This window comes from Colletotrichum siamense, assembly GCF_013390195.1.
Source record: "Colletotrichum siamense strain Cg363 chromosome Unknown KSG_Cg363_contig05, whole genome shotgun sequence".
Taxonomy (NCBI): domain Eukaryota; kingdom Fungi; phylum Ascomycota; class Sordariomycetes; order Glomerellales; family Glomerellaceae; genus Colletotrichum; species Colletotrichum siamense.
The window spans coordinates 3,104,622-3,115,198 of record NW_023501018.1 but is presented as its reverse complement, the minus strand read 5'-3'; the positions used below and the strand labels follow the sequence as shown (position 1 = coordinate 3,115,198).

At 55.6% G+C, this 10,577-nt stretch overlaps 2 protein-coding genes across 2 annotated transcripts; one reads left to right on the top strand and one right to left on the bottom strand.

Moving 5' to 3' along the window:
• Nucleotides 1-877: 877 nt before the first annotated feature.
• Nucleotides 878-2,473, bottom strand: CGCS363_v008402 (uncharacterized protein; the record flags this gene model as incomplete). The annotated part of the gene is made up of 1 exon (XM_036640251.1): nucleotides 878-2,473. One exon carries the CDS (start codon nucleotides 2,471-2,473, stop codon nucleotides 878-880), a length of 1,596 nt encoding a protein of 531 aa, XP_036494369.1.
• A 4,431-nt stretch (nucleotides 2,474-6,904) lies between these two features.
• RSN1-2 (Uncharacterized protein) lies at nucleotides 6,905-9,677 on the top strand (the record flags this gene model as incomplete). Its single annotated transcript, XM_036640250.1, has 3 exons — nucleotides 6,905-7,107; nucleotides 7,165-8,792; nucleotides 8,848-9,677. The coding sequence occupies 3 exons, from the start codon at nucleotides 6,905-6,907 to the stop codon at nucleotides 9,675-9,677; spliced, it is 2,661 nt and encodes an 886-aa protein (XP_036495027.1).
• Nucleotides 9,678-10,577: the final 900 nt, after the last annotated feature.

Here is a 10,577-nt window from a genome sequence, read left to right as displayed (position 1 = left end):
GCTAGAACGAAGCAGCAAGAATCGAACGTCCGCGCCGCAAGGTTGTCTGTCTACTTTACTCTAGCGCATTCTTAGGCAACCCGAATCACCAATGACCGGCCGTCAAATGGCATCATGAGGGATTGCCATGCCGCGCCGCCGAAGCAGTTCCTCAGAAATCTGCAGGGTTTTGTTTTGGCGGGCGCCGGTGAACGTCGTCGCCGGGGCAACGACACACACAGGCAGGTGGGGGATGAATCGGCTCGGGTGGGTAGCGGTGCTTCGGCTACCCGGACCCTTGCTGACCGATTCCGTGCCATGCCGAGATTGTAATAGCCCGCGACCATCATCCCTGGTGCTGTTCCTTTGTTCCATGTTCCTAATCGTCAATCGTGGGTCGCGCGGCCTTGATTTTCGATCTTTGAGGGGTGGAGGGGAACCAATCTTTTTGGTGGAACTTTGAAGATGGCCGATAACACGGTCGCAACCACCAACCAAGGGAGTCGCGGCTCATTGCTGCGCACTACCAAACTCTAGGAAATCACATGTTGCACTCTAAGGTAGGGAGGGGAACCAAAGATTGGTGCCGCTAGTTCGACAACCGTTTCCTTCTCGAGGGTCTTCTTCCGAGTCACTCGTTTGTTGTGTGCTCTTCTGTACGCCACTGTCCAACATTGTCCGATCAACTGGTCCAATTGCCAAGCTACACCAACGCAGCTACGAAAGACACCATCTCTACTTGTCGTCGTCGTCGTGTATTCGCACAAATGATACGATGCCCGACTTGCGTGCCACCTGGACAACACCCTTTACGCCACTGCCAAAACATACACAAGACACTTTCTCGGGTTGCCTCCATCATCAAGACCCTCGCACGAGACTCAAACAAACCAAGTCCTCAGTCGCTGACACCCGTGGCAGGCGCGTCCCGAAACATGGCGGCACCCAGAGGCTCCGTCTGCCCCGGCAAAGGCGAGTACAGGAACCCTTTGTAGCTCTCCGGCAGGTGCGGCTTGAGCTTTTCCAGCTGCGTCTCCAGCTTTTCGAGCTGCTCCATCCGAGCCTTCTGCCCTGCGAGCTCCGCCTCGAGCGCCGCCGCCTTCCTCTCCAGCATCGCGGCGCCGTCCGTGGCCTCCGACGCCGTGTAGTAAGTCTCGAACTTCTCGTTCATGAGCCGGGCCTTCTGCAGCTCTGTTGCGAGCGTCTCGTTGTGCTCCCGCATCTTGAACGTCTCCGCGGTCATGTCGTGGTGCTTGATCTCCCTCTCGTCCGCTTCCTCGAGCTTGGCGCGGTACTTCTTCTCCCACTCAGACACGCGTGCCGGCCACGTCGGCGTCACCACCGAGACCACCGTAGGAGTGACCTCGATGCGGCGCGTCTGCTGCACCGCCGGGTGCTCGCCATGCGCGGGGAGCATGAAGATGGTGCTCTTGCCCTTGCCCTGTAGCCGGAAGAAGCGTGTCTTGACGTCGTAGAATACGAGACCACGGGCGTACAGGTCGCCGCCGCGCTGCTCGTTCCACAGGCGCTCGCCGTATGTGCCGTTTGCCTCGTAGATCTGCTGCTTGATCTTGATCTGTGCCTCCTGGCGGTCCAACGCGCGGTGCAGGTGGTCAAAGACATCGTCGCCGGCGTTGGCCAGGATCCATTTGTCCTGCGGGTACGCGACCTCCCTGCCCGAGGTGCCATCCGGGCCGACCTTGGAGAGCATCTGCATCGGCACGGCGGCCTCGCCGGCGGTCACGTCGAGGGCGTTGGCGTAGCTGAGCTCGAGGTCGTGCATGCGGGCCACGAGGTGCTGGGCAAATAGGAGAAATTGGCCGAGCAGGCTGTTGCGGACTGCGACCATATCCTTGGCGTCGGCCGCGGAGTCAGTTGGGAGGAGGGACATGAGGCCGCCCGTGCCGCTGTACTCGTGATCGAGCATCTCGAGGCACTCGTTGGCGTGCATTGCGAGGGCGCTGTGCGAGGCGTAGGGGCGCAGCTTCGTCTTTCCTTCTTCCGGTGGGGAGATCTTCTGGAGGGGGCAGTGATGCTCGGTGCCCCTGGTATCCGACTGTCTTGCGACGACGTTCATTAGGTCCGTCAGGGGCTTGTTATGCCACTCGTCATCGTTCTCGTAGGGCATGCTCAGGTCGTTGAGCCAGTCAAAGGCTTCGTTGTCGCGGAACGAATTGTAGATACGTCCGTCGGCGTTGTTCTTGTTGTCGACCTCGGCGTACTGGCTCGAGATTGTGATCTGAGAGATGAGGACCGCGAGCGACTGAGCATGCTGCTTGAGGGCGAGCAGGGTCGGCGGGACTCCATGCGTTGAGAGGTAACCGCAATTGACATGATCCAGGAGCTGGAGGTCGCAGGGGTTGTCGTGTCCAGTGACATAGCCGCCTCTGTTGATGATCTCTTCCGTGTAGCGTGACTGGTATCCGTGAGCATATGGTGTCTTCTCCACGTAGCCGGGATGGGGCTCGCGATGGGCATGGGCGTACGTCGACATCGTGAGGAAACCACTGACAGAATGTAAGTGCTTCTACTAAAGGGGACGATATCAAATGAGAGAGTGATTCCAGTTGCACCCATAGAGATCTGAGGCTGGGAAGAGTCGCTATTTTGAAAAGCCTCTCTTCATTGCCTTCTTTGCTTCTCAAGGGACAAGACCACCTGGTCGGTGCTGCAAATCCAAGCAAACGGGACAAAGAAGCCATTGCGATCTTTGAATCCCAAGCTATGGCTAGGACGAACAATAGGAATACATCTCTATGAAGCAATCACCGGCCACGCCCATTTGAGAACAATGGCAAGGGCTAATGCGACCGTCGAGGCTGCGGAAGGATGAGAAAATAGAAACTATGTAAGCAAAGACTGCCTACAGCAGCTCTTTCAGCAACGCCCTGCAAGGGGGAAGGTCGTCTTTGTGCTTGTGGAAGACGAATGACCGTGTAAATGGAAGGTCATGTTCATCAATGCAAGTGGCTGCCTGAATTTGCAGTGAATTTCACTTTCAGCCCAAGTTGAGGCTACGTCAGAGATCTCAAGCTGCTCAAACATGATGGTATAACTCATTAGGCAGCTTTTGGGACACATTCCCATGTCTTGGCAAGATGCATGTCATCTCAACGCTGGTCACATGAACGCCACTCGCGCAGGAATAGAACGACGATCGACCCGATCAGGATATAATCGAGAACCAACGATCCGCCGACCCCAGATAGCCGTCCTCGTGCTGCGCAAGATCCCCGGAAATCTGGTCGTCAACGGCTAAACAACGTGGCACCGACGAGAGGAACATGCCGCGATAGTCGATGGTTGGTCGGCGAATAGAGACATGGCAGGTGTCGGTGCTGATTTATCCGGACTTCTCAAATGAAGCATTCGAATAGAGTTTAGAACGGCCGCCAAGGTTTGCAACGGAGAGGTCCGCCATTGGGGCGAAGTTCGCCGGGATATTTGATGAAGGGGGTTGATAACAGCATGGGGCCTGGGCCGGTCGAAATGCGGTCTCTCAGCTGGGAAGGACACACAGAACGGCGCACGCGACGGTAAATCTGCAAGAGATGCAGCACATCCAGCTGTACAAGCATGGCAAGAGATGCAGCAGAGTCTGCCGAGGATTGCAGACTACGCCGATAGGGCAGCTAGTGTTTCTGCCAGATGACACTGTTATGGCTGTTAGACTGGGCGAGTTCCATTCCAAACTGCGCGCCCTCCCGCCGACCGCACAAGACACTGGAAACGAACGATGGCAAAAGCGAAACGGTGTAATCGACCGGACGGCCACATCGCCAGGGCAGCGGGCGGCTACCGTCGCCCGTTGTCGCGTAAATAGTGGCAGTGACTCGCGGGCTGTCTGATTCTCAGGTGGGCTATCGGTTGTGGCCCTCACAAGTTTGTTTTTCGTGGCTGCTTGCAGGCTGGTCCACCGTCTTTTTCAGCGTCCAATTTCCTTTGGCAGCTGGACAGGGGTCTGAGGAGAACCTGTCTGTCGATAGTAGCAAGGGAACGGGTGCCAGAATGTGGAGGATTTGAGATTTTCTCCATGAGTAGCGCCGATGGAAGCGCAACCAGACTGCCGGAAGCGGTTTGGCACTTTGACCATGGCCGCTAGTTTTAGGACGCCGGTGGGCAAAATTCGAAGCGTTCCAGAGCGGGAAATTGGCCTTGTCGATGGAGCGAGGAGCGGTGTTGTAGATTGCACAGATCCCATTTCCCATCCATCGCCCCAATGCCAGACGAAGACCGGCGCAGCTGTCGCCGGTTATTAGTGCCGGCACGGTTGGAGTCCGGGTGATAGTAAACGACTATTCGTAGAGAGAGCGCATCGATGTTGGCATTGGCATCTCGATGACGCTTGTACGTAGCTGCCCAGCCGGCTGGTGCTGAGGCTGTTGGTCTGGGGCTGCCGATTGTTTGTCAAATTTGCGATAGTGCAGCGACGTTTTCAACAGAGATGCGCAAGAGCCGCGTGGAAGTGCGTGGTGAGTGGTGCGTGTCGCGGTACGCATATCCAGGGCAGAAAACAAAACCACGGGCAGGTTGCGTCAGTGGGTGGAATTGGTTTCTCATGCGTTGCTTTCCCCGGGGGAGGCCAAGACAGGTTGATGTCACTCATCCGTCGTTACTGCCGTGTGGCTGCCATTGGGTCGGTGCTGGTTTCCATTCGTCTCGGGTGAAAGACGAGCGGCAACGTCGAAACGCATTCAATGGTTGTCGGCAGCGCGCGAAAGACAGGTCGTCTTAATTGGTGTGGCTCAGTAGCCAGCCTCTCGGCCACGGACGACACATCCAGGGCCCTTGCTTAACTGCGACGAGCCCTGCAGCGAGAGGAGCCGACGTCCAGATTTTGGGTGGTGAAAAAACCTGGAAGTCTGGCCCTGCGCATTTTTGTCTGCCGGGGTCCGGTGCAACTCTGCCGGCGGAGGACAGCCGGTTCGGGTGGATCACGGTGTTTCCGGTGAGGATTTGGCGCGAATCAGGGCAGAAAAATGAAAGATGACTGTGGGATGTAGAGTGTGCACAAGTTGGCAACGGCGACAAACCAGACGAACACATCGGATGGTTGAGACGTCTGAATGTCGATGTCGGCAGCAGGTGCTACCTTCCAGACGGAGGCCGCCAAGAGGAAGTTACCTTAGACGGGCACTGAGAAAAACTCTGTAGTGTGTTCGGCGGCAGCAGCACCGCCCACAAACCGGCAGTGGTAGCTTCCCTCAGTGAGAGTGCTTCTTGCTGGCAAACTGCAGTCGCAAAGGTTAAGGGCGGTTTCCAATTGCAAATGTAGTGGCCAATTAGAGGGGCAGCATGCAGCGTTCAGCCGGCCCACAACACCTCGACTGGCCAGGATTCGTCGATGATGGGCGCGGTCTCCACCAGATGGCCAGTGCATTGCCGTTCCCAGGCGCATCGACGCCAGGAAGTTGCCAGGGAGCGCACCCAGTCTTGTTCTTGCAGCTGCAGCAGCTGGGTTCGACCACCTTCGCACCTCCCCAAATGCTGCTGCCCCTGTCTGGTGGAACCCCCCTCTTCGAGTCTTGGTGCCATGCCGTAGCTGCACATTGGACGATTGTCGAGCCGAGTTGGCGCTGCAGAGATGCGTCATAGGCGATTGCTGCCCTGCCATCAGCCATGGAAGCTCTCTCTCGCACTCACTCTCTGGCACTCTGCCTCTGCTGTCGCTACCAGCCCTGGACCTGGAACACACCATCCCGCGCCTCAGCTCTTGTCTCCCTCCCCTTTACGGATGCTGCATACCTACTGCTGCGACTCGACCAAGGTACGCTGTTCAGGCATGTTGGCTTGTGGCATGTGGATGTGTGGATGTGTGGATGTGTTCCTGTTTTTCTCTCTGTGTTCACTTCGTGAAAAAACAGGGGTCCCAGATTTGAGTATCCCATCCTCGTCCGGTTGGCCTCTTTTCGGCCGGTGAAGGACCCTTCGAAATAAGAATAAGGGACAGGACCCCTCTTCAGCCCAAGAAATTCCGTCTCAAGAAAAGACAGCCCGGCAGACAGGTCCCATACGGTCCCATAAGGTCCATTCCCCGTCGAGAAGTCGTCAGGCATCACGGGCCCTCCTGCCACCGACTTAATCAACACCGATACCCAGAATCGTCGATCCTCTCCACCGCCTCGCCGTGTCTTTTTTTTCTTCCCTCTCTTTTCTGTGTTCACATAACAACACGGCGCCGACTTCCTCCCTTCCATCACCCGTCAGGACGGATATCTCCTTCGATAGCCTGACTGTTTTCCCCCAATCCTCGATCGTCAACCGCAGCGCGCAGAAAAAAAGGAGGCTAACGCACCTCCTAGCGCATTTCCGTGGTTCTGTGGCGTCACCTCCTTTCAGCACGACGAAGGACTGAGACATTGGGAGACGCGCCCAATTTCCTTCCCTCACGTCACCGTTTCTTCTTTCCTGACTTGGGGAGTCCGGCCCAGGTCCAGCCCAGGCCAGCATCACATCCCATTATTGTGCACCGCTGCACCATTGCACCACCACCCAGCACTTGCACCGCACCACCAACCCACGCGCTCCACGCCACAAAGCTCTGGGCAAGTTGGCGAGCTCGTCGCTTGTGCAACTGATCGACATCGACCTATCTGCTCTAATCGGGCATCGTGCCATCTCTCATCTGGGGACTAGGGACCAACTCCCGGTTTTTCAACACCCACAGAAACGCACATATCATCCCGTTCTCTCCCCCCCCCCCTCCAGCTACAGCCCCTGTCCCTTCTCGCTCTTCCAAGTCCCTTCCGCTGTCTCTCCACGACGCGCCTACTTCCCTGTTTAATACCCGACTTGGCCCCAGGGACCCCCACCATCAACTCTCCCGTCTTTTGACGTCTCTTTTTCCTCTTCAACCACAACTCCTAGACCACCACTACACCTTCCCGTCGACCTCGAGGCGACTCAATTCGCCAACACCGTCGCCATGTCGTCCGCCGCGAATGCTACGACGGAAAACCAGGGCGAGGCCCGGGGTGACACCTCCGGAAGCTCTCTGTCGGGCATGGTTTCGACCCTGGCTGTCTGCGCTCCTATCGCCGGTGTCTACTTGGTAATCTTTTTGATTCTGCGCCGCAGTCAGCGTAGATTCTATGCCCCAAGAACTTATCTGGGCAGTTTGCGTGAAAGGTAATGCCCATTGCGTGGAACTCGTAACTTGACGGCAGTGGACTAACATCGTCACAGCGAACGAACGCCAAGCCTGCCCAGTGGTATCCTCAACTGGTTCGCGAGCTTCTGGAAAATCCCCGATGTCTACGCCCTCAAGCACCAGTCTCTTGATTCCTACCTTTTCCTCCGGTTTTTGCGCCTGTGCGCCTCCATCTGTCTCGTTGGTCTCATCATGACATGGCCCATCCTCTTTCCCATCAACGCTACTGGTGGTAACAATGCAAACCAACTTGATGTCCTTACGTACAGCAACATCGACATCAGCCAATCTTCAGGTCTCAATCGTCTATATGCGCACGCCTTGGTTGGCTGGCTCTTCTATGGCTTCGTCATGTATCTCATTATGCGCGAGTGCATCTTCTACATCAACCTGCGCCAGGCCTTCCTGCTCTCGCCTACCTACTCCAAGCGCATTTCCTCGCGAACTGTCCTCTTCACCTCTGTGCCCGAAGAATACCTCGACGAACACCGACTCAAGAAGCTTTTCAGCGACTCGGTTAAGAGAATTTGGATCACTGGAGACACCGAAAAGCTGGACGAGTTGGTGGAGGAGCGTGACAAGGTTGCCATGAAGCTGGAGAAGGCCCAGGTCAAGCTCATCAAGTTGGTCAACGCGGCCCGCCTCAAGGCTACCAAGAAGGGTGCATCTCCCGAGAAGACTCCTGCTCAAGACGCCGAGACGGCCGATGCTGCTACCAAGTGGATTCCCCAGAAGAAGCGCCCTACACACAGACTCGGCCCCCTGGGACTGGTTGGAAAGAAGGTTGACACGATTGACTGGTGCCGATCCGAGTTGCAGCGTCTCATTCCCGCAGTCGAAGCCGCCCAAGCCGATTACCGTGCCGGAAAGGTCAAGAAGATTCCTGCCGTCTTTGTCGAGTTTTTCACCCAGTCCGACGCCCAGGCTGCGTACCAGGTCACTACCCACCACCAGGCTCTTCAGATGACCCCTAAGTTCATCGGCATTCAACCCACCGAGGTTATCTGGAAGTCCCTCAGAGTCCCCTGGTGGCAGAGAGTCATCCGCCGCTACGCTGTTGTTGCCTTCGTCTCCGCGCTGATTATCTTCTGGGCCATTCCAGTCACTGCGGTTGGTTTCATCGCTCGTGTCGATCAGCTCGAGACATACGCCTTCCTCGCCTGGCTGAAGAAGATCCCCGACGTGATCATGGGTGTTGTCTCTGGTCTTCTGCCTAGTGTGGCACTGTCCATTCTGATGTCCTTGGTACCCGTCATCATGCGCCTCTGCGCCCGTCTGGCTGGAGAACCTTCCAACTCCCGAGTCGAGCTGTTCACCCAGAACGCATACTACTGGTTCCAGCTTATTCAGGTCTTCCTGATTACAACTATCTCCCAGTCGGCTTTGGCTGCTGTCATTCAAATCAGCCAGAACCCGACCTCCATCTTCTCAACCCTGTCCGAGGCTTTGCCCAAGTCGTCCAGCTTCTACATTAGCTACTTCATCGTCCAGGGTATCACGTTGGCAGTCGGTACGATGACTCAAGTAGTCGCGTTCGCCATCTTCGTGGTGCTTCTGAAGTTCCTCACCAACACTCCCAGAGCTCTCTACGTGAAGTGGTCCACACTGGCGGCGATCTCCTGGGGAAGTGTACTGCCAGTTTACACCATGATTGCTGTTATCAGTAAGTTTTTGATCATTCCTCCTATGGTAATGCTATGTACTAATCTCATCCATAGGCATCACGTACGCTATCATTGCGCCGCTCATGCTCTTCTTCTCCACCATCGGTATGGGACTGTTCTACTTGGCTTACAGGTACAACATTCTGTTTGTTACCGACACCAAGATCGATACGAGAGGTCTCCTCTACCCTCGTGCTCTCAAGCAGCTCTTCGCAGGCGTCTACCTGGCTGAGGTTTGCTTGGTTGGTCTTTTTGCCGTTTCGAAAGCCATTGGACCTCTCATCCTCATGATCGTTTTCCTCATCTTCTCCGTCCTCTTCCACATTACTCTCAACAGCGTCCTGGACCCGTTGCTGTACACTCTGCCGCGTTCTCTCCAGGTTGAGGAGGAATCTTTGAACTCCAACGTTGAGGATATTGACCGCAAGGATTCTGGCAGAGGCGTTTCCGAGGAGGATGGCCAGAACGGCACCTCAAGCAACCCGTTCAAGAAGATTGCCAACGTTAAGAACTTCAGCCCGGGAGGAGAGGAGAATCAGGTGGAGATGGAGGGTGGCAACATCGTTACCCGCTTCCTCAAGCCTTGGGTCTTTGCCAACTACACGCACCTTCGCCAGCTTGTGCCTCGCGATGAGGCCAGTGTCGACGAGTTGTACCCTGGTAACATCCAGGACAACGCCTACTACCCGCCTTCCGTCTCCAGCCTTCCCCCACTCCTTTGGATCCCTGAGGATGGCGCTGGAGTGTCCAAGCACGAGATTGCGCAGACGAGCAAGATCATCCCCATCACCGATGAGGGATGCCAGTTGGATGAGAAGAACAAGTTGGTGTGGGATTCCGAGGGAGCCAGACCTCCCATCTGGGACGAGAAGATTTACTACTAAGCTGCATGCTTATTCAACACTTGTAAACCACTTTTGATACCCGAGGGAGTTTGAGCTCTCATTAATCACTGATCCGGTTTGGATCGCCTCTTCTATGTAGTTGTGTAATGAGATTGATGAAACCCTTGCTCAAGATGAAATGTTTGTGATTGCTGCCGAGACCCTCAAGTGTAGTTGATTTGTTGTTGATTGCTTCGCAGTACTGTGGCCGGTGGCGCTCTGGATGGCTTGGATAGTCAATTAAAATTTCCCAAGCACTACACGATTTTGGCTCGCCTCATCAATACTCCGTAGCTAGGCACACGAATAATCCCACGGCGTGATCCAGGTCAGAGGCGGAAACCGAAGGTTGTTTATTTGTGTGGCGACAACAATGAGAATGGCGCAAAGAAATACTGGAATCTCGCACCAGAGCTTGAAGCAGCGTGTTGGTGCTGAACACGACCCGTAACCTCAGGACCACTAGCAACTGAAATCAGGTTGGCGGCTGAGAAGGAAGACCACACTGAGTATTGGTCACATTCTGAATCGTCTTCTGTGCCTTTTTTTTTTCCCTCTCTCTCGGCGCATTCCGACTTCGTCCTTCTCATCGCCAACCTCACCACATCGACTGTGCCAGCAACAAGTCAACTGGCTGCCCCATCCTCCTTCTCGCCGCGACGAGCTGTTTCTATTTTGTATGTTTTGCTCTACTTGCACAGTCTCAAAAGAATTCCTACAGGAAAAAAAGGGCTTTGCGGGGCTTTCTCTTCTTCTCATCGACCGGCATCTCGACTTTCTCCGTCGGCAGGGTCTTCGCAACCTCGTTGGCAACTGTCTATTGAGGTCGCTCGGATGGCAGTCGCAATCGCGGATCCTGGCAAAAGCCCAGGCCAGGAAGGAACTCTCGCCGCTATGGCC